The 23,294-nt window shown below is 44.3% G+C and overlaps 2 protein-coding genes across 13 annotated transcripts in view; one reads left to right on the top strand and one right to left on the bottom strand.

Moving 5' to 3' along the window:
* The window catches only part of LOC111143886 (polybromo 1), a 128,081-nt gene extending 112,218 nt beyond the window's left edge, over positions 1-15,863 (top strand). For 5 of the 12 annotated variants that reach the window (XM_022497926.1, XM_022497921.1, XM_022497920.1 and 2 more), the window contains 4 exons: positions 266-467; positions 10,685-10,755; positions 10,869-11,085; positions 12,661-12,833. In XM_022497926.1, coding sequence (XP_022353634.1) covers positions 266-467; positions 10,685-10,755; positions 10,869-11,085; positions 12,661-12,833 — 663 coding nt within the window. Of the gene's footprint in view, positions 1-265; positions 468-3,863; positions 4,029-7,401; positions 7,558-10,684; positions 10,756-10,868; positions 11,086-12,660 lie in introns of all 12 variants that reach the window. The other 7 variants (XM_022497916.1, XM_022497915.1, XM_022497914.1 and 4 more) reach the window with 3 other exon arrangements.
* A 3,441-nt stretch (positions 15,864-19,304) lies between these two features.
* LOC111144058 (small integral membrane protein 4) lies at positions 19,305-23,188 on the bottom strand. The gene is made up of 2 exons (XM_022498145.1): positions 22,787-23,188; positions 19,305-19,409 (listed from the first exon to the last, which is right to left on the bottom strand). Exons 1-2 carry the CDS (start codon positions 22,935-22,937, stop codon positions 19,318-19,320), a joined length of 243 nt encoding a protein of 80 aa, XP_022353853.1. The 5' UTR covers positions 22,938-23,188; the 3' UTR covers positions 19,305-19,317.
* Positions 23,189-23,294: the final 106 nt, after the last annotated feature.

Below are 23,294 nucleotides of genomic sequence, written 5' to 3'. Positions count from 1 at the left end.
GGGTGGAGGTGATCCCTATTCATATTTTTTCCTCATTCAGAATTTTCCCAAGACGTAATTGTGAGGTCATCATTACAAATTATAGTCATGGAATTCAGTGAAACTTTCATTTATTTCTTATATGGTAAGCGGCAAGGAAGAACTCTTTAGACCAAGGAAATGGCCAGCTCTAACTATTGAATCACATGTTCCTGGCTTCCAGAAACCTTGAGCAGTTAACCAGATGCGATGTTCTGATGCGCTATAAGAGCTTTCTCTCTTACAGTCTACCCCAAAGTCTGCCAAAGGCAGTGCAAAGAAGGAAGGCTCCAAACGGAAAATCAACATGAGTGGCTACATCCTGTTCAGCAGTGAGATGAGAGCTGTGATTAAGGCCCAGCACCCAGACTACTCTTTTGGGGAGCTCAGCCGACTGGTGGGGACAGAATGGAGAAACCTTGAGACAGCCAAGAAAGCAGAATATGAAGGTAAATAGAAACTAGGCGCAACTATCTCAGTTTTCTAAGCAAGGGGGTGTTTTCAGGAATGCACGTGCGTAGACAGGTTTTACTCTCTTGTTCTGACCACTTGCACATGAACTTTGTGTTGGGGACTGTCTGAAATGGCTCCCATCCAGCAGTTTAAATGCCAGCCTTGTCCTGACCAAGCAAGCACTGACCCTGACTTGGCCTTTGATCCTGGTGGGGTGTTGTTTTGTTTTGTTTTGTTTTGTTTTGTTTCTTCTTCCCAAAAAATTTCTCAAACATTTTGCTATTAAAATTTGCATGGTTTTCTTCTTTCATTGAGTCCTGTAAGCACACATGTGTTGAGCTGGGGAATGATTGTACAAGTATGTTAAATTAGAATTTTGGTTAAAATTCATCTGAAAGGGGGCTTTCAAAATTAGCATCTATTATGGCTCTTGATAAGCCACACGTTTAAGCTCCAGGCTGAGGCTTGGCTGAAAGCGCTTGGTTTCCTCGGCCAGTCCTGGCCTGTGCTGTGTCTGCATTCGTGGCTACTTTTAAGGCACTTGAAGTCTCTGATAAAGCTCAATCGCCTTCATTCTCCTTTTACTCTATAATTAAATCATTTTGGGCCGTGAGCTTTCCTTTAAGGATTTGGTGGTTCTTAGTCTTTAGGGACAAGTACTTGAGAGAGATTTTGGGTTTGTTTTTTGTTTTTGTTTTTTAATGTCAGGCATACCTTTAATAAATGAGTAATGAACATTAGCTTAGGCAGTAGTCTTGCCTTTGGAGCTATATTTTTCCATTTGGTATTGTATGTGATGGTTCATTTTGCCAGTTTAGAGCTATCTCTCAGTGTTTCACCACTGTGGTCAACCATAACTCTTCTTGGCTAAGTCCATTATTTTCCAGGAAACATAAAGAAATTAATTAGGGCTGCCTCCTTTGTTAAAGTTTATGGTGTTTCCAAAAAAATTTTTTAAAAAGATTTTATTCCTTTCATTTATATCAATTGATAATTATAAAATTATCTGACAGGCTTCCCCAGAGATTTTCTGCAGAATCCTAATCCTACAAGATGTTAGCCAGAAAAACCTTTGTGGCAAAACCAGTTTGAGAAGTACTCCAGACACTTTCACTCTTGGAAACTTACAGTGCATATTCCCACATTAAGTCTTTAAGACCTACAGTAAACACCTGTTTTCTTTCACCTGGCATTTTCTGAAACTTGACCAAGTATTCATATAATACCTTTTAATATCATAAAGAACAAATAATTTGCAGAATTCTCTTTAAGAAACCCTAGTCAGTTCCATAAGAATCTCAGACTTTGGGGGCGGAGGGGGGGGGACAATGTCCAAGTTTATAGAGCTTTGATATTTCTGACCTTAATGATAGTTAAGACCAAAGATATCACTCCACTGGAGGAGCGTTGGAAATGAAGCTCACTTGGGTATAAAGGCCCATCTAAGTCAAATGAAGCCCATATTCTGTGGCTGGTTATTTAGAATGTGAAGAAAGACAGATGTGTCTGGATGTAGTGTAAAAGTAAAAACACTGGAGCAGGGCTGAAGAGAGGGAGAAATGATGGCTTCCAGGAAAGTCTCCCATATCCTGGGGAGTCTGAAATTCAGGGAAAACCGAGTGAGAGGAGTTGGGTATGACTCAGCAGTGTCTATCTGAAACAAAATCTGAACTTTTGTTGTTGTGACCAAAACCCAATTTGGTTTTGAATTCAAAACCCAGAGTTTGGAGTTTGGCTGGCTTCATTTAACAATTTTCTTTTCCAACGTAGTCCCTTGGGCACTTCCTGGAAAGAGCCAATAGGTAGCCAGTCCTGTATCTGATGCACAGATCGAATTTTTCTTTTTTCAACTTTTTTTTTGCTCTCCCATTTTACTGTCATTTGTGTAATGAAAATACTAGAATTTAATGTGGGGCTCTAGGTCATTCAGTGTTTTTTTTCACTGCTAGCACAAGGAAATGGGTTGTTCAGATGGCCTTTGTGCCCTCACGCTCATTGTACAGAGGATCTGTAAACTGGGACAGTGTTAGTGAGTGATGACTTGCCTATCCGGCAACTCTGTCGTAGCCTAGGAAGCTTTGACTTGCTTGACTTTCACATTCTTATACACTAACAGAGGACTGGAGCTGTTGCTTCTTGATTCTCTTTAAAGCCATGGGATCTCAAGCTATTTTCCATTCCTTCGATCAGCCAACAGTATCTTTTGAGTTCCATGTTGGAGGGTTAATGTGTGGCAGCAGAATGTGCTATCATTAGTCAGGACCACATGTTGCTGGTTCTCTCTGTAGCCTTGGACAAGTCACTACCTGTCTCCCAGCCTCAGTTTGCCCTGTGAGGAGTAAGGAGGCTTTCCTTTATATGAGTAGTGAAGCAGTATAAGCCCTGTATTGTGGGTGTGTGGGGAATACACATTTCTAGAGTTTTCTAGAAAGGGTCCAGGCTGCTAGCTCCTAAAAAGACTGGGAATGTGATTGTTGGGGACTACTGGCTATGGAGGTACAGGACAGAACAGCTCAAAGGCATAAGAGACGTAGCAAGGTGTGTTCCACAGCCCAGAACTGGCACAAGCAAATGCTCCTCTTGCATTTTGGAATAAAATAAGAGTGAATTCTTGGAACTTTTGCTGATTTAGGATAATTTATGGTCACTACTGAACTGCTCAGCTTCAGGAAACCTGGTTCTGGCAGTACCTGTCCATTACTTCATATGTGTATACATATTCCCTGCTTTGAATGACTGTAGCCTGGAGTATTTTCCCCTTGGGGTTTATTAAACATGACCTCTTGGCTTAATTAGGATGTAGAAAGTAGTGTTTATTTTCCCTAAAACCTTGTGGAGGATGCAGTAAGCTACTTTTCCCTTACAGAGTTAATTTTCTTCAGCTGCTAAACCCCATGACACTTAGGACAAGAGTCCTCAAATCATAGTAAAATTGGGTGCAAGGAATCAGGAAAGTAGTGTAAGTAACAATTGTGCCAAAAATTATAATGGGCCATGGAATTGCTTCATGTTGAAATTATGAATAATTTGTAATGCTATTAATACTAGAATAACGGCAGCGCTTCTCATCTTCAGGGTGCCTTGTGAGATTAACCACGTTGGTTTCGCTGCTGACGTGTTTAAATAAAACCTGTGCTTTCTGAATGTGTGTTGCAGTCTTAACATTCTTGAAATCTTTGCAGACCAGTTCTCAAGATGGGATAGGAAAGCTGGACTCTAGGTTACCGAGTGAAATCGGCCCGACTCCTCCTGTGTTGAGACTAGTCGCCTACTGTTCCTTCCGTTGAGACAGAACTGTTGCCTGTGTTTTTACTAGTCCTGTTGAATGCAATGGATGGTATTTTGAATTCCTGGGTTAAAAACAGAATTGAAAATCTGAAATGCCTTTACAGAGCGGGCAGCTAAAGTTGCTGAGCAGCAGGAGAGAGAGCGAGCAGCACAGCAACAGCAGCCGAGTGCTTCTCCCCGAGCAGGCACCCCTGTGGGGGCTCTCATGGGGGTGGTGCCACCACCAACACCAATGGGGATGCTCAATCAGCAGTTGACACCTGTTGCAGGTAAAAACAGGAGCTAAGACCATTTTTTTCCACTTTTAAGAAATTCCTTCATTTTTTTTTTTCTCCAATGAGGAGTAGGCCACAGTCTTTGGGCTTTTCTCATGGCAGAGTCAAAGTTTGAAGTCGTCCATATCGTCCTTATATCGCCTCTCCCATATGGGCAATGCCTCCCCTCTGCCCCAGAAATGGGCCCTGGGCCCAGCCCTGGGGATTGATAGGGAGCAGCTCTAGCCTGGCTGTGGGCATGGTCTGGCGACATACCCCACCCTAGACCGCTCTCGATGTAGAGCGCTAGAGCAGAAAGCATAAACAGACCCTGGATTCCGCTCTGGAGGGACTCCCAAGAGAAAACACAAAACTAGCATTCAGGTGATGTCGATTCTCCCCCTCATTCCAGTATTCAGTTTGCCTTGTTCTGCTGCAGCCATCCTTAAGAGACTGGCCATTTAAAAGGATTTTTGACAATGAATTGTAAATCCTTTCTTGGTCACTAATGTGCATGACTGCTAAGTGGAATACAAAGTCCTTATTCAATTCATTGTGCCCACTCTGTAATGCTTTTCTATTTAATTACATTAAACTGCATTTTCTGTTAGTATCCCAGTCACATATTTTTAAAAAAAAGAAAAGAAAATGATGAATGTGGTTTGCTTGTGTGTGTTGTCTCTGGTTCTGGTGGCCATAGCAAATTTGGCTATTCTTGAATTGAATATCCTTGTCCGACCTGTCTCCAGTGCAGACCGCTTCTCGGGTCCCTCCTTTGTGATCTCCCTAAGCCTGGTGAGGTCCATTCAAACCACCTGAGTGTCTTCTTAAGCAAGCGGTCTGACCTCTCTTCGCAGGGAGTCCAGACAGTGTTGTTCAAGGCAGGCTCATTGGGATACTGTTTTTGTTTTTGCTTTTTTGTATTTGCTTTTTAAGGGAGAGTAGCATAGGATAACTTTTCCATTGTCGCTCCTACCTTTTGTGATGGCAGGTTCTCAAATGCACTGTCGCTGAGCTCAGCAGTTGCACTCGCCAGAGCACATCTGAATCATGGCTTTTCAGTACTTTCAGTGTAACTGACGTTGATCTAACAAATCTCATGACCGCCTGCTCTATTCCATGGCCCATTTTGGTTAATGGGGTTCCAGAGGGTTTTATAAATCAGGCCTTGAACATGGGGACTTTGAAAGTTAGAATTCCCTCCTTGACATCCTGTTTTGTTCTGTTTGATATGTGATCTTGTAGCACTGTGCCCTTGACTAAAAAGCCTGGGGACACATTACCAAAATGAATTCAAACAGCTAAAAACATTAAAACACAGCAGCTGCAGCATTTTAGCTCCCTGTTGGGGAATAACATCACAGCGCTCTGATGGGTGAGGAGGGTGGGACCCCTTCTAGAAAGACCCTGCTCCATTATTAAGCATGTGTTGCCCAGATTCCGGGCCATGGGAGTGAAGGGTAAGCAAGCAGTCTCTACAGGCAGTAGGAGTCTTTGGTCCACAGCAGGAACTTCGCAGTGGAGAGGGTGATTTTTCATGGGTTTACAGATTGCTTAGGGCCCAAGTCTTAGCCTTGTTGCTGTCTGAGACCAGCTTTGCTTACAAGCATTAAAGCTCATTTGAACACATGTGACTGGGATAATAAGTGCCAAAGTACAGTTTAATGAAGACAAGTGTCATGTCTTTCAGTTCTTAATAATTTCTTCAACCACAGCCTGTGAAGGCTGCGTTCAGATGGGCTTTTGTAATTGAAAGCAAAGCCTCCCAACATTCTTAAACTCCCACCTACTAGTCCCTGAAAGCTGTCTCTGGTAGCGTGGTTAAAAGGCCGTTTGGTAGCTTTGATCTCCTATGTTTAAGATGAGTGTCTGTACAAAAGTAGTTTTTACTCTCTGAACTCTCATTTTTAAAAAAATGAAACTCATAATCCTGTTTCATGTATAGAAGTATTATTATTTAAAATTCACTTTACTGGTTTGTGTAAGTTTTTCAGTCAACTTAGATATGACTCATGAAGCAGGCTGAAGCAATCTCAGATTTATTTTCAGTAATTTTACAGCTTCGAAAGACTAAATAAACTTTTATAAACAAATACCTTTCAAACAGTCCTTGAGGGAAAGTCAAAGAGTAAAATCCTTAGAATCTGGAGTTTTCCACTGTTTCCCAGGGTCCCTCTACAAAGAGTATTTTATAAAAACGAGCTTTGGCACCGGTCCCTCAAGCCTCCCTTTGTGCAAGAAGCTGTGACCAAAGGTGATTGCATTTTGGGGGGAGTCTTATGTTCTGTTTATTGTGATCATTTCAAATCCTAGAAGAGTCAAGTTGTTTTTCTTGCTTAAAAAAATGTCGTGTGGCTTTAAAGGTCTTTTGCTAGGTGAGTTTTTGACATTTTGAAATTATTTTCTTCCTTTCACTCCTTTTGCCAAAAATACTTGTTTCTTGAAACTCTTCCCTAGCCAGGAGAAACTATTTTGTGTTGTGAGGATGCACTTTGAAAACAAAGGAATAAAAACCTCTGTTCACAGAAGTTCTGTACCTCATTTAAAATGTTCCCTGTTAACTGAAGGTTTATGTGAGGGCTTTATGTGAATTCAGAGACAGAAGTAACAATTGCATTTTCTCATGCCAACAGAGCCTGATTCTCCAGCCATTCCTTCTGAGGTCTGCGTGCCCGCTACCAAGTGACCTGGGCTTAGTTTGGCTTGGGAGGGTATAGGTTTTATCTTTATTTTACCTGTTTTGAGATCTAAAGATGAAACGTCATCCATTGTAAGGGCTCTTCTCTGTTCCCCAGCTCAAGGCTGAGCATGATCCGTTTTTACCAGTAGTGGTGGGGCTAGAAGGGAGGAGGAAGCCTTGAAAAACTTTCGACCCCACCCACCCCGCCCCCAGCTGGAGAACCATGCTTTGTGATCAGGGCTGTGCGCCTCATCTCCCTCCATTCCAGTTTCCCCTCATGTGTACCCATGATAGGCATATGAGTGTGGGCAGAGTGGAATGATGGGGTTTCTACTGATCAATTAGAATCGCAGTCACAGAACTGGTCACTCTGTTTGAACAGCTTGCAATAATCATGACCTTGGGAAGGCTGTTACTGGAACTCCTCTTTATTATTATTTAACCGAAAACATGCAGCGTATTTATCCCAGGGAAGATAACTACAAATAATAATATACTAAGTACTAATTCATCCACAGATGTTGGATTTCATATTTGTAACTTTTTATTTTGTTCATTATTGCAACAAAATAATTGCACTAATTGCTGTTATATCATGCAGTACTAAGGGCGCTTTATTCATTGGTAGTGCATGTGGGGGGGGTTGTTATTACTTAGCTCATGTTGCATGTTAATGATGCATGTCTGAAATTTGTTGTGTCCTTCAAGGCATGATGGGTGGCTATCCGCCAGGCCTTCCACCTTTGCAGGGCCCAGTTGATGGCCTTGTTAGCATGGGCAGCATGCAGCCACTTCACCCTGGGGGGCCTCCACCCCACCATCTTCCGCCAGGTGTGCCCGGCCTCCCGGGCATCCCACCACCGGGTAAGAACTTCATCCTCATTCACTCATTAATCTCATCTTCATATTCTCTTTTTTCCTCCGTCAGCCAGTTGTTCCAGGAGGTAGCTGCTGCCCACTGTGGCCAGCCCTTTCCTCACTGAGAAGCCCAGGGCGGCCAGCAGCAGGGCCTGTCCTGTGTGTTGAGCAGGCAGCTCAGCACCTGTGCCTTCAGGCACCTGACTGCCTAGTGGCGGCGCAGGACACCTGGCAGAGACCAGACTAAGCAGACCACGGGGCAGAAGGCATGCTCTCACACCACTCTGACAATTTGACATGTGCTCAGAAAGCCAAAAACAGCCTAGAAGGCCACGCCCTCATTATCAGTGAATGAAGTTTCCCAAATTGCTAGTTCCAAGTCACATATGAAAGCACTTTTGGTCCTGAGTGCAATTCTTCCTCTGAAGGAAGGTTCGATTCTTACTGAAGGATTGTCTTCTGTATAGAATCCTTGCTTCATCTCCTGCTTCTCAAACAGCCCTTCTAAGGGGATTGGAGAGTCACCGATGATGATGAAGAAATCCTTCAGTCAGTCAGTTATTCCAGGAACAAAAAGGAGGGAGGGAACAAATTTGCAATCAAAACATTTTCGGTCTGTGAGTCCCCTAAGAAGTATGATAAAACATTTTAAAGAGCAACACCACCCCACCCTACTGACTACAGACACTGATTTAGCTGTCAACAGAATCTCAGAATTTATTCCATGTGGAAATTCATAAATAGAGTTCAGGAAGAACTAGAGGTTTACTTTATAATTAGTAAGTTGAAATACTGTGAAAGGAAAATCACAGGCTCCCATATTCATATTAATTGCCATCGTATGCAAAAGAGCTGGGCTTTAGCTATAATCTAGTTGGAGGGAATGTGTCCTGAAGATAACTTAGAATAACATTTGGTCATTATCCAGAATATCCACTAACGGCCTGGCCCAAATGACAAAATGTAGAATGTTAGATTTGCTTACACCAGTAGTGGGTTATACGGAGTTCCAGACAGTCCTTTAGAGGGTCACCCAGCAGTGTGCAGGGCGAGTGAACCTGGGGGCTTGGCCTAGAACCTCCAGCCACACTCCTGTGACTGTTGTTTAGAGAATGGCCAGAACTCCACACACAGGTTTGATCCAGATGTACTGAGGAGGAAACGTTTATGGGACTGGGTGCTTCCTATAGAAATGGTGGCCCGTGTGTGAGTCGCTCTTGCAGCATAAGTCAGTTATAAAATGGGTATACCCACGTGACTGGTAGACTTGGCCTTCATTCTGTGCCCTCTCACCTTGGCGTTGGGTATCTGACTGACTCAGACCAGGTTGGACTTGACTTCCAAGTGCATGTGTTACTCACTGGGAGCCACATCTAAGGCCAGTACCCTCTAAGTAGCAGATAACCTTTTGGTGGGTATTGGGCACACTATGTCCCTTTTCTGTGCTTCAGGTTCTAAACTGCAATGAAGGAGGCACACATACACTTGATTTCAGTCGGAGAGACACGAAGAACCCCTCTTAGTGCCCACACGTGCGCGCGCACACACGTACCCGTCAGCTTAGGCTTTAAGGAGAGGGCTCAGGGAGCTCTGGTGACTCAGACCACATTCTCACTGACTTCCTCCTTGCATGGCCTCTGTAAACAGGAAGCAGGGAAGTGTGCTCGCACAAGCACACACACACATCTGCTCAGGCTTTGAGGAGAGGAGGCCTCAAGGATCTCCTGGTGACTTAGCCCACATTCTCACTGGCTACCCCCTTGCATGACATTTGTAGACAAGAAGTAGAGGGAATTGCTGAGTTGTTTGTGCCCTGCAAAACTAGAGAAAGGCAGCTCAGGGAGGCCCCCTGTGTTGTGGGATGTGAGGAGGGTGAGTGTCTGGGGGGCGGTGGTGCACAGGGGTTGTTAGTATGTTGCTGGACTAGCAGCTTACCCACCACAACCTCTTAACCAATCACAGATAATCATGCTGGGGTGATCCAAGTAAACTTCTGGGTACTTATAAAAATCCCTGCTTTGTAAACAGACGCTTATTTTTATGTATTACTTCCTCTCTAACAAATATCTAATTCTTCCTGGAAGTGGCCTTTAGCAGTTCTGAGTCTTAGAATAGTGGACTAGTTCTGCCCGGCCAAAATAGCAACATTTTAGAGTCCAGAGAAACTAGCGTATGAAGTGCGCTCCCTTTGATCCTTCTTTGTAGCTGGCAGGACCTGTTTAAAGTTTAAACAGCAGCTCACTAGGGTTTGGGCTATAGCTTAGGAGTTTTTAATGAAGCGGGACCCTTGCTTATTTCAGCGTCTGTTCAGTGAATGGACAGGGCGGTCCCGAGGTTGAAACAGCCCCAGACACTATCTTTAGGACATCTCACCATTACCAGCTCGCACCTACGGGACAGAAATTGCTTGTGAGGAATCATCAAGGGAAGTTCACAAAATTATTAACAGGTACAGAGTACAAATACAGTAGGTCCATGAAGTGTCTTTCCCTTTGTCACTTTGGCATCTGAAGTGACAGCAGCGAGGCTGATCTGCCTCCAGATGATCCTTTTCACAGAGCCGCTCACCAGACGGAAGCACCCTGCCCGCCAGCGTTAGTGACTCCTGGTAGAAGCAGAGGTGCTGGGGCCCGTGAGAGGGCAGCAGGGATGTGCCTCCAGTCTCCACAGGGCTCACTAAACTGTGCCCTTGCACAGCCTGTTCCCTTGTGTCCCTGCTCTTGAGCCTGACGGCAGGACCATTACTGCCAAAATGAAACCTGGGCTTCAGTTGCAGGAAAATGTGTCGTCAGAAGAAAATTACTTTGAAAATAGAGACCTAGTCCGACTAAGCTGACCTAGGGGAATGTTAGAATTGTATGCAAGGTTCAAAGCATTTCTAAGCCATGAATAATTAATGCACATCTGACAGGTTGTACTAGCATTATACTTAAAGTACCTAAAAAACAACAGAACATGAATTTTCTGTGAGAATGCCACATCCCATTTTGGGTGCAGAGGGTTCCTATCGACAAAAATTCAAGGGCAGAGATCCATAGGTTTGCATTATAAATGGCATCATTTCTTATCAGTAGTTTTTCAGTAGTCTTTCAACCCAGAGCCTCTAACTGTGCCATTGCATTCTGAATTATAGGTGTGATGAACCAAGGAGTGGCCCCTATGGTGGGGACTCCAGCACCAGGCGGAAGTCCGTACGGACAGCAGGTGAGCGCCTCAGTTGGATTTTCTAGGACTTGCCAGAATTCAAGTTACCCTCTTTCTCAGAGTGCGTGCCAGGTGTTTTTTTCCCTCTCACCGTGTGCTCTGTGTTCTTTCAGGTAGGAGTTTTGGGGCCTCCAGGGCAGCAGGCACCACCCCCATATCCTGGCCCACATCCAGCTGGCCCCCCTGTCATACAGCAGCCGACAACGCCCATGTTTGTGGCTCCCCCACCGAAGACACAACGGCTTCTGCACTCAGAGGCCTACCTGAAATACATCGAAGGACTCAGTGCTGAGTCAAACAGCATTAGCAAATGGGACCAAACCCTGGCAGGTAAGGAGTCCTTCTTCAGCAAGCCTTTGTGAAGTCTCACTGCTGTCGGCAGTATATTGTGGGGTAGATACCCACTTTTCTCAGAGGAGTAAAATGAATTCTGTAATAGAAGGCTTTGGAGCTTTTTTGTAGAGTGACATCACACACTGAAAATGGGGCTTTTGCTGTATTTCTGAGTTTTGTCATAAACATCACTGCTATCTTTTTAAGTATATTCTGAATTTTTTCAATCCTTTTTTAGGCATTTGGGCGTTAGTATAGATGCATTTGGGTAAATTAAAAATTCCTTTGGTTCAGGGGCACCTGGGTGGCTCAGCCAGTTAACCTGTTTCAGTTAACCTATCGAGTTACTTATTCATTTTAGCAGAATTAATGTGTTTTCAGTACATACTAAAATAACTTTCCTGGGGCTCTGGGTGGCTCAGTCAGTTTAAGTGTCTGACTCTTAATTTTGGCTCAGGTCATGATCTCCAGGTTGTGAGCTCAAACCCTAAGTGAGGCTTCACAGTGGGCAGCGAGCCTGTTTAAGTTTCTTTCTCCCTCTGCCCCCCCCCATAAAGTTAAATCACATTAAATTAAATAACTTGGCTGGTTTCTGGAAGGAGAGGTACAAGCTCCTACTCATCATTCTTCATTTCTTTTTTTTTTTTTTAAAGACTTTATTTATTTAGTGCCAGAGGGCAGGAGCCAGGGGGAGGGGCAAAGGGAGAGGGAGAGAGTCTGGAGCAGATTCCATGCTGTGTGCAGTGCCTGCTGTACGGCTCGATCTCACATTGCTGAGATCAGTCACCCTTGAGATCGTGACCTGAACTAAAATCAAGTGTTGGATGCTTAACCGACTAAGCCATCCCGGTGCCTCTCATTCTTCATTCTAAACCAGTTTGATCATTTGATTTCTTTCAGAATAATAGGTATGTTTTCACTTTCCTCACATTTTCCTTTTTAGGAACTTTTGTTAACACTGAAGAATTATTAATTTTTTAAAGAGCTATTTACTTGAGAAAGAGAGCAGTGAGGAGGGGCAGAGGGAGAGTGAGAGCAAGTCTCAGACAGACTCCACACTGAGCACAGAGCCCAACATGGGGCTTGAGATCATAACCTGAGTCAAAACCAAGAGTTGGATGCTTAAACGACTGCACCACCCAAGCGTCCCTGAAGAAATGATTAATCATCAGGACTGCCTGCAACACAATACTAGTGATTAGATCTTTTAGGTGTTTGTGCAACTCTGATGTTCCCATTCATAGAGAATTATGTTATACTGTGCAGCTCTCTTGTTAAGTCATTATTATAAACTAGAGAATTTCTAAAATACAAAGCATGAAGCAGTAAGACATCCTTAGCTAGGTAGCCTTGTACCTAAGTGCACAGTTTTAAAAAAAAAAAAGATGCCTAATAAAATGATAGAGAAGACATTTGCTTGGAAATACCCTGCAGAGTTAAAATTCATAATAGTTAATAAATAATAAGTGTTACATGCTTTAAAAAAAAAACAACCAGACCTTGGGTCTGAGGGGGAAATTGTTACCTTAAAATTCCTACTTTTCTTTCTCTTGTGTGCATTTTAATTTTCAGCTCGAAGACGGGATGTCCATTTGTCAAAAGAACAGGAGAGCCGCCTCCCCTCTCACTGGCTGAAAAGTAAAGGGGCCCACACCACCATGGCAGATGCCCTCTGGCGCCTTCGGGATTTGATGCTCCGAGACACCCTCAACATTCGCCAAGCATACAATCTAGAAAACCTTTAATCACATCAATTCCGTTTCTTTTATAGAAGCATAAAGAGTTTTGTGGAACAGTAGCCATTTTAGTTACTGGGGGTGGGGGGAGGAAAAAAGGATAATTTTTATTGCATTTTACTGTACATCACAAGGCCATTTTTATATAAGGACACTTTTAATAAGCTATTTCAATTTGTTTTTGTTATATTAAGTTGACTTTATCAAATACACAGAGATTTTTTTGCATATGTTTCCTTCGTTTAAAACCAGTTTCATAATTGGTTGTATATGTAGACTTGGAGTTTTATCTTTTTACTTGTTGCCATGGAACTGAAACCATCAAAGGTTTTGTCTTGGCTTGGGGTTTTGGTTTTTGGTTTTTGGTTTTGTTTTTTTATAAAAGAACAAACAAAATGAAAAAAATACACATACACACACACACACACACACACACGCACGAGAGTTTACAGATTAGTTTAAGTTGACAATGAAATGTGAAGTTGGTCCTAGTTTACATCTTACAGAGGGGAGTGCACTGGAGTCTGCTTTACGTACTTGAGTATCTTAAGCCACTTCGGCAGAAGCTGTCTTTTACAGTTGAAGTGAGAAGTTATTTTAGGTTACAGGTGTTTGGCAGACCTGGCACATTTGCTCTGTTAACTCAGAGACTTGCTCCAGAAATCTGAAGTCAGTGCTGTGCATCCTTCTGCCCCTGGTGCATCTCCCGGACCCCCAGAGTGGGGAGCACGGTTTCTTGTGCTCTTAGTCATCTGTGGTGTCAGTTAGTTTTGCAGAACATGTGCACAACCCTGAATTATCTTTAGTCTTGGCAGGTAAGTTTAAGGGTACTTTTGATCTATTTATATTGAATTCACAATTTATGCCTATACTTGCTAGATGATTTAAAATTTTAAATCTCTTACATTGAAAACCATTAAGTTTGCCTTGAAAAGCATTGAGGTGTGCATAGAGGTGATTTATTTTTTAAACCTAACACCTAACCTAACATAGGGAAGGGAGTGCATAACCAGATACGAGCTTTGTCAGAAGCATAATTGTAAAAAGGGTAGATTGTCTACATAAGCACGTATGTTTTCGTATCTTTATTTCCTCACCAGATGTGGCATTTTTTTTTTTCTTTCTAAGTTTCAGTGTTGTAATTCTCAACCAGAAACTTAAGGCTTTCTAAAATGTTTTTTAAATTTAACTTGTGCTTTTGAATTTCAGGAGAGAGTAATTATAATCTAAGAAAATACTCACTTAAAAAGACCAATATGGATCCCAAACATTTGGGGTTGACCCTTTCTCTTTCACATGAGCCTAGAATGAGTATCTGGAGGCAGCGTATGATGCGCTGACAGGTAGAAAAGCACCACACCTGGATTCCCCTTGAGGTTTTTGAAACCTGTTTTTTCGTAACAAGATTGTTGCCGTTTTGGTGGAGCTTCCCTTGCTGTTTGTAAATTGAGAGAGTGACTCTCACAGGATACTTTTTTCTTTTAATCTGGTATGAATCAATACCTGGATATTTAATTGCCATTCTTACGAAATCATGGGGACAAAAATGTGTAGAATGGAAACAAGTCTCTTGTATTCTAGATACTTTAAATACAGGAGGCCCTTGTAACCTCATTGCCTATAGTCAACCACTGGGTCTCAGTTTGCATCAAGTGTTTTGAATAATTCTGAATTTTTAAAAAATGTATTGCAATAGTATGTCAGTACCTTATTGTTAAACTGAATCAGAGAAAGAAATCTTCAGTTCCTAGTGATTTGGGCCATTGAGTCATCATGGACTGTATAATACAATCAGATTATTTTATTTCTAGACATTCTTGAATTACACCAAAGAACCTGAAATCTAATTTTGGTTAAGTTATTTATTTATTTCATGCACCCATCTTATTTCCCTTTTTAAGGTCTGGATGAGACTTCTTTGGGAAGCCTCTAAAAACTCTTCACTGTGGGCTAGGTGGGGCATTAGAAGCCAGGGCACTCCTCCTCCAGGCTCCTTCCCAGTGTCTAGAGGTGCTGTAGAAACCATAGATCCAGCCAGGGGCTTCCCTAAGGCAGTGCAGAGCCGGGCCAGGGGGCCAGTAGGCAGGCCCTAATTAAGTTTAAAAAAAAAAAAATCTATGTATTTATTTTAGAATCATGTCTTTCTGTATATTAACTTGGAGAGTATCAGTGAATATATAGGATATAAGATCTGAGGTCAGCCATCTTCCAAGAAAGATAAGCCAAAAAAAAATTTTTTTTAATGTCCTGACTTAAGAAAGTACAAGTGAACTATATACATCTTCCCCCCACCCATGAATTTTAGAAACTAGTGATATGGCTTAGAAAGTTTGATGGCCTAAATGTTTTCAAAATGTAAGTTCATGTGGAAAAGAATCTTGTTTATTTGGAGGAAAACCTATAGGTTTAAAATAGTATGTCAGCCAACTGATTTAAGAGGCCTTTGAACTGCTTGGATTTTGAACCCACCCTTGTCTTCCTATGAGGAAGAACTGACAGGGGACACTTCTTGTGTGAAATCTCAAACTGGTGTTGTTGACTTCTGAGCTTGAACATTTGCAGACCTAATTAAAAACTTGGTTTATTCTAATTTCTGTATCAGAGGAGGTTTAAGTGGTAACTAGTCCTATAACCTGTATGTATCCTATGTTTGTTCATTTAAAGCTTTTTAATCCAAATAAAAATGGAGTTTGCAAAGTGAAATGGATTAACCAGGTTTGGTTGTTCTGTTAAAGCTGTGTCAGATGTTAGGCTCAAGCAGGCTTAATTCCTGCAAGTCTTGATTCTATGCTGACAGGGATCTAGCTGCCAATTTAAGGGAACAGAGCTCCTCAGGTGGAGGCCAAAGTCAGTGAGTGAGCAGACCTGGTTCAGGGTTCAGGCTGCATTAGCACAGGCCGAATGCAGTCATGCTGCAGCTCAACGTGCCCCACGCCACGCCTCTCCGGCAGTCAAGGAATTCCTAACATGTCCTCATCGTGGGCAGAAATACAGGTTGAAGTTAAAATTGGAGAATTACTGATGGTGGAAGGTAAGGAAAGCATGTCTTGTATCATAAAGCAATGTAAGCCCTTTGTCAGTCAGGTGTCTGTGGCCAGAAGAGACGGGTGGCCCAGGTTGTCTTTAACATGCTTATAAGCTCTTAAAAACATGACCACACTTTTAATAGAAGTGTTGGTAAAATCAACCAACTGTTTTCCTCTAATATCACTTTGCAAATCCCTGTGGCTCTGTACCCCTAAGTATTTAGGGCTGTACTGACATCTGTGCTTACGAGCATATTTTGAATAATCATTGAATAGTCAAACATTCCCGCCGAAGACTGAGCAAACAAATACTGCTGTGACTCTGTTCCTTTTCAGTTTGGAAGTGTGCTAGATCAGCCGAACGAAAAGTTCAGAGCTGAACACGTAATAGACTGCTTCTGTCCCCGGAATAGATGTGGCATTGATGCCTTATGGGTTGCACATAAATGTGACAAGAAATTCCCAATTCAGTGCACATGTATAGAGTGTGAACTGATACTGTACTGCTTTTCTAGGAGAGAACTGCTTTGGAAAGCACCGTGGTCCAAATGTGCACTTTTTTTTTTTTTTAAGATTTTATTTATTTATTTGACAGAGATTACAAGTAGGCAGAGAGAGAGGAGGAAGCAGGCTCCCAGCTGAGAAGAGAGCCGGATGCAGGGCTCGATCCCAGGACCCTGGGACCATGACCTGAGCCAAAGGCAGAGGCTTTAACCCACTGAGCCACCCAGGCACCCCAAATGTGCACTTTTTTAAAGAGAAGTAACTTGGTGTGAAAAATTGAGACATACGAAAAGAGAAGAGAGATCAATGTGTTTAAATTATACATCTGAGATTTAGGCAAGACTTTCAGAATAGAGGGCAGCCCCCTTGGGTCCCCTCCCTTCCCAGGAGCTTTGTACTGTCACTTTGCTATCGCTCAGTTAACCATGCTTTGCTGCCCCCTCACCAAAAGACTTCCAGAATAGGATCATTAGAGGGATCAAGATAGCCCTCATCTATTGAGAATCTGCTGCGCACCTAAGTTAACTTTCCCTATCAGTTCATCTGGTAAAGTGAAGCGCTCCAAAGCCCACTTTCCTTAATTTTTTAAAAGATTTTATTTATTTGACAGAGATCACAAGTAGGCAGAGAGGCAGGCAGGTCGGGGGTGGGGGAGAGCAGGCTCCCCGCTGAGCAGAGAGCCCGATGCGGGGCTCAATCCCAAGACCCCAAGATCATGACCCAAGCTGAAGGCAGAGGCTTTAAGCCACTAAGCCACCCAGGCGCCCTAAAAACTCACTTTCCTTACCCAACACCATAGTGGAAGTAAATTTCAAGCAATAAATGCTAATTCAATTTTTGTCATTCTAGAAGTACGGTTTTTAAAACCTGGGTCATTAAATGTTTTGCCGCATAGTTTACACTAGGAGGCACTGCAGTCCTAGAATCCGCATGTAAGAGCATTGCTCTTACCGTTATTAAAGTTCCCTAAGTAGTTCCTGTGTCTACTAAGTCAGGCAGAGTCAGATTCTGTACTAGGAGGGTTAAAGTTTGTTTTAAGGTGAATTTTAAAAGCTTTCACCTCAGTTAACAGAGGTTAGTTTTTACCCTCTAGCATCAAAACTGATATGCTCCAAAAGTACCTTCAATTTAATGCAGTAATTGCTTTGCTAGTCTCCTTGACTTGAAGTGACATTTCTTATCTACAGTGTTGTTGTCCTTCAGTAAAGCAGCACGCTAATACAGATTTTTTTTTTAAAAAGAGGAAAACTCTTAAACATGAATTTGTAGCTCATAATTTTCTCTGGGGTGCAGACAGGGAGGTGGGCCAGGGAGGGAACCCACAGCAGACGTGTAAGTTAGTTGACGGTTTTATTAACATTTACAACTTTCCTTTGTAAACATTGTGTCCATTACATATTCTCTGTATATATCAGTACTAAACTAAAACTGGGATGGGGGAAGCATGGAATAAGGCCATGTTAACTGGGAGAATCTGACCACAACGTAATTCCTTACGCTATAGTCTAACCACTAAAATGCCTGTGAGGTTAGGTTCATCAGGAACTCTCTGAGGTTAGGCTCACCAGGAACTCTCTAGGCACACAAGTGCACAGGAGAAACACCTCCCTCTCCGGGGTGCTGTGGGTCATCACTGGTCTTCGCATTCAAGCCATCTTTGAGCAGTGACTGAGCTGGGATGGGTCGTGCTTGAAGGGGATCTGAGTAGTCAGTGGCTTGCTATTTATACTGAATTGGTTCTAATATCAATGGACTGAAATTAGAAAAAAAAAAAAAAAAAACCCTAGAAAAGATTGGGAAGCTATGTTCGTGGCAGAGATCTTTAACTTGAGATTACCCTGTGGCCTTAAGCATCTGCTTCTGTAATATTCATGAGCAATTGTTAGAAACCCATTTTGAAACTTAGCCTTCTTTAATATAGAGCTATGTTCTTGGGCTGCCTGGGTGGCTCAGTGGGTTAAGCTTCTGCCTTCAGCTCAGGTCATGATCTCAGGGTCCTGGGATTGAGTCCCACATTGGGCTATCTGCTGGGCGGGGAGCCTGCTTCCTCCTCTCTCTCTCTCTCTCTCTCTCTCTCTACTTGTGATCTCTCTGTCAAATAAAATCTTTAAAAAAAAAAATAGAGGTATGTTCTTGATTAAATAGATGTTGGATGTAGTTACCAAGCTTGGAGTAAAAGGAAAAAAAAATGGATAAAGCCTTTGTTTTTGCTATCAGCTGACCCAAACTTACTCTGGGTCAAATTACAAAATATCTCTCCAGTAGACTGAGCCTCTGACTTAGCTGAAGTCTGTGGTGGTTTTATGGTTTTGCTTTTTCAGTGTGGAGGTTCACTTTCTTAGGGAAGAAGCAATGTCTTTACCTTCACCAGCTGGATAAGAGCACATCTTCATCACAAGTGTGAAGCCTCCCCCCTCTGGAGTCTTCCTGGAGCTCCAGCAGGCCTTTTATGTTCGTGGGGACAGGCAAAGGAAGGGGTTATTTCTGTTCACAAGAGCACCTGACCTGAGTAAAGTGTGGTCAGGAATCCCCACCAGCCTCGCAAAATGGTGACTGATTGGTCGCTGGCAGAAATGTAATCTGCATAATTATCCTGGTTTAAATAGTCCTGGAATGGAGAGCTTACTTTTATGTCCATGATTAATCTGAATTCTGCAAAAAAGTAAGGGTATCAATTTGTTGCCTAGAACAAAAGACTTCGCAAACAATTCTGACTGTACTAAAAAAGCATCCTGCTTGATCCTTGAATTGTTTAAGAAATATTTCATAGAACAGATTCACTGGGCAGGTGTGTTTCAGGAGGAAATAGTTTTTCCGTTAAGTGTTGTCCAAAAGTGACTTAGGAAGTATTGAAGCAGACAGGAAAACTATAAAAATTCTTTGTCAAGGCAGTTCTGAATAAGAACAAGAGATCTGAAAGGTACATTTTCAAAGGAGTTGAAACCAGCAGTGAAATTTCATATTCACTTTATTGACGGCTGAAGTTCAGTCTCCGATGCATTTTCCAGCCTTCTCTGATACTGTCGTTCTGAGGCTTTTCTACGGTAGACATCATCTGTGTCAAATAAAAATTTTACTTAGACTTTTAAGAAATAGGAATTAAAGGTACTTAGATCTGACTAATTTAACCAACAGTCGAGGTCTGTCAACTTTTTCTGAATCTCATTGTTTAACTCAAGGCCAAAATAGACTTCATTTAAAACAAAACTTGGAGGGGGGTGTGCCTGGGTGCCTCGGTCGGTTAAGCGGCTGCCTTTCGCTCAGGTCATGGTCGCAGGGTCCTGGGATTGAGTCCTGCATCGGGCTCCCTGCTCCATAGGAAGCCTGCTTCCCCCTCTGCCTGCCATTCCCCCTACTTGTGCACATTCTCTCTCTCTCTCTCTCTCTCTCTGACAAATAAAATCTTTAAAAATTAAAAAAAAAAAAAGTTAAATGCAGTTCTGTACATCAATAGCATGGTGAGAGTCCATGTCTTCAAAGATAGGATCGTGTCCTAGCATACCTCTTAGTAATGTTTTAAGACTTTCCTCACTTCCTTCCCTACCCCAACCCCCAAAATGTCTATTTTCTCCGAAATCATCCTTAACGAAAGTGTCTCAAAGGCGCTTCTTGCCCTTTGGCTCTGCAGCTCCCTTGCCCATTGCCAGGAACTCAGAGTGGGGAGGTCAGGTCAGGTCCCTTGTTCTCGGCTATGCTTTTCCACACTGCTGATTCTCCAGCCTCTTCCTTTTTGGCTTTTGCCATCTGCCACAGTCTTCTCTGCAAGGGCACCTGCTCTCTACTCCCCTTCAATCACTGAAAACGCTGACATCTAGGTCAGGCTCCTTGACCTGTCCTGTGCTATCTTCCGAGGCAACGCCACCCACCATGAGGATGAAGCGCTCATCCTCTTCGCCTCCTTGACTTCTCCAGTCAACCTGTGCCATCTACTTGCAGTGCTCTCTCAAATAATTCACCCTGCTCTGACCGATTCCTCTATTACCTTTCTAGGCATTCTGTCCTTGGACCTCTAATAAGTTCTTCCCCAGGCACTTGGCCCCTAAATACCCCCTCAGCCCCACCTTGTTCTATCTTCTTGCTCAAACCAGCGGCAGTTCCCTCCTAGCAATATCAACTTCTTGACACACCTTCAAAACCCCAACTACAGATTCATCCAGCTGCCCTCCTCCATCCCTCCCTCTGCTTGCTTTGCACTGTGGGGCCAACGAATGCATTTAACTGGGCCCTCGGTGATGCCTAACAACCCTGTTTCCTCAGTCATGACCCTGACCCACCCTCACTCACCCCCAGATGGCCATGAACTTTCTTCACACAGATCAGTCATCAATAGAGAACTAACTTCTAGCTAACTTCCAAGGGCTACTCCTATGGCCCTGCTCTGATCCCAACCTCTCCTACCTTCTCAAGAGCCAGTTATCTGCAGCCTCTCTCCACTCCCCTTTCCTGACCAGCATCTTTGTCTCTCCTGGAGGGCTGACCTCCCATTCGCCTAGTCAGAGTTCCTGGACCTCCTGTCTTCTGTGATAAACCCTCCTGGTTTCCCTACTTGTCTCTCCAGCCATTGCCAATCACCCTTAAAATGTTGGGATTGGACTCTTTCATCACAATCTGCTTTCGAATGACCCACAAACCCATATCCATGGCCCAGATGTACCTCCTGAGCTTCAGATCTGTATAACCATCTCCACCTTAGCATGTCCAAAACAGAGTCCGGACTGTCCTGCCAGTATCCCCCCTGCACCACACCAGCTGTCCTACCAGAAGCCTCCCCTGCTCATCCCCTGAGTCCACTCAATCACCAGGCCCTGTCAGTACCACCTCCCAGGTATCTCTCAACTCCACTCACTTCTTGGCATCCCGTCTGTCCCCACCCAACCAGGCGACCGTCTCAGACCTGAACAGCCACACAGCCCAAGTATTCTTGCCTCCTCTCCCCAAGAAGCCATTCTCCTCATGTGATAATCCACTGCTGCTTAAAACCCTTCAATCCTTTGGCTACAGTCTTGGTTCTCCAGTCCTGTGGCCCTGCCCAGGCACATTTCTAACCACTTCATCCCTCACTCTGCTCACCTGCAGTCCCTCAAACAGTAAATATCCACACCATGGCCCCATGTTTGCTCTCACCACTAGCATGAGACACTTTCAACTCCATGAACATTCCCCTCATCTGGCTGACCTACTCAGTCTGCAGTCCCCACCTGACATGGTAACTCCTGGATGCCTTCCCTGCACAATCTGATCCAACTGAGGTAGCCCCACCCAAGACTACCATTGCCCCCCCCACACACACTTCCCCTCACAGCACTGATCACACTTAATAGTAACTGACTTTATGATGGGTCTCTGCCATTAGAACTCTTGTGGAGTGGGGGACTCTCTACTTTGTTCATTATATACTCTCATGGGTGCTCATTAAATACTAATGAACGGAAAAACAAAAGGACTAATCTTTGGAAACACTAATGTAACAATGTTTTTAAAATAAGGGTTGGGGGGAACCCCTCGGTGGCTCAGTGCGTCTGCCTTCAGCGGAGGTCATAATCCCAGAGTCCTGGGACCCAGCCCTGCATTGGATCAGGCTTCCTGCTCAGTGGGGAGCCTGCTTCTCCCTCTGCATTTCCCCCTGCTTGTGCTCTCTGTATCAAATAATCTTTTAAAAGTGAAGGGTTGGCGGGGTGCCTGGCTGGCTCAGTCAGTGGAGCATGCAACTCTTGATCATAGGGTTGTGGGTCTGAGCCCCATGTTCAGTATAGAGATTATTTTAAAAAAATCTTTTTTTAAAGAATTTTTTTTTTTTGTAAAATAAGGGTTGGCAGTTCACAAGTGACACATGTTTCTAGAGAGGGATAAAGCAGAAAGGACCTAGTGGGTGGGAAAGTCTTTCCAGAAGGAGAACTGGCCTTTCCAGAGCTAGTGCTTCACAAAGCAGCGCCCGGCACTCTTTCCACAGTGCCGGACGCTGGTGCCAATGACTCTGTCCGGCAAAGACACTGGTCCTTTGGCCGGCAGACCGGCTCCTTCCAGGGTTTGGACTGAGGAATCCGGAAGAGGGCTGGCCAATTAGCAGGAGTTTCCCTGAATCTTCAGGATCCCACTCCCTTCCACGGCGCTGTCAGCAAGTCTGTTCCTTAGGACCAAACCACGTCACCGGCCCGCAGGGACGCGGGGCAGGCTTGAGAGCACAGCGTCCTGCGTCGAGTCACGTGCTCTCCCCGAAAGTGCAGGGAAGGTCTCAAGGTTGGACGCAGACATGCCTTTGTCACCCCGGGCCGCGAACGGAAGCGTCCTTGCCCTCCTAACCACGGTAAGAGCAGCTCAGCGCTCTGAATGGAACGAGCGGTCTGCAACCTAAGACCGTCCCCCAGGAAAATGGGTCCCTAGCCGCCTCCTGCCTTCCTGAAATGAGACGGACCCTGCTGCACCCCCACTTACAGAAGGTCTCCTGGCCCACACGCAGTTTAATCATGATCCACTCCATCGTTCCTCCCAGGACAAAAAAAAAGGGCAGGAACCTGTAGACGCCGAATCGTTCCTTCCCGGGCACCCGCTGCAGGACCCGCTTCACCTGGGCCCTGATAAACATGCCCGACCCAGGTCGTGGAGAGGGGTACGGCGGAACCGGGAGCCACGGGAGCTGCCCCAGCCCCCGGACTGGAGCGCCCAGCTACAGCCGAGCCCGGACGCCTAGTTACCGTGCTACGGCGGTCCTGATCCGCAGCCATGCGCGTGCTGAGCTGAAGGAGCGACGAGCCCCTGACCCAGAGCCTGAACGGCTCCACCAATCAGAGCGCCGTGGGGCGCGCGGATCCGCCAGTCCGAATGCGGCGAAGCGCGCGTGCTCCGTGAGGTCGAGCTCAACCGGAGGGAGCTGGCGCAGGCGCCTCGGCTTTGGAGGCGGGGCGGCCCGAGAGGGCGGGGCCTCCCACGTGGCGTCCCGCCC

The sequence above is a fragment of the Enhydra lutris genome, unplaced genomic scaffold (assembly GCF_002288905.1).
Source record: "Enhydra lutris kenyoni isolate GAN:26980312 unplaced genomic scaffold, ASM228890v2 scaffoldscaffold10, whole genome shotgun sequence".
Lineage (NCBI taxonomy): Eukaryota > Metazoa > Chordata > Mammalia > Carnivora > Mustelidae > Enhydra > Enhydra lutris.
The sequence above is the reverse complement of the archived record's forward strand: the minus strand, read 5'-3'. Positions and strand labels throughout refer to the sequence as shown.

Bases quoted from the DNA above. Each gene is read 5' to 3' on its own strand.
- LOC111144058 (XM_022498145.1), bottom strand. From the start codon at position 22,937: ATGTTTATCAGGGCCCAGGTGAAGCGGGTCCTGCAGCGGGTGCCCGGG. The intron at 19,410-22,786 runs GTAAGTGGGGGT...TATTTGACACAG, and splicing joins TGTGGGCCAGGAGACCTTCT to ATGATGTCTACCGTAGAAAA.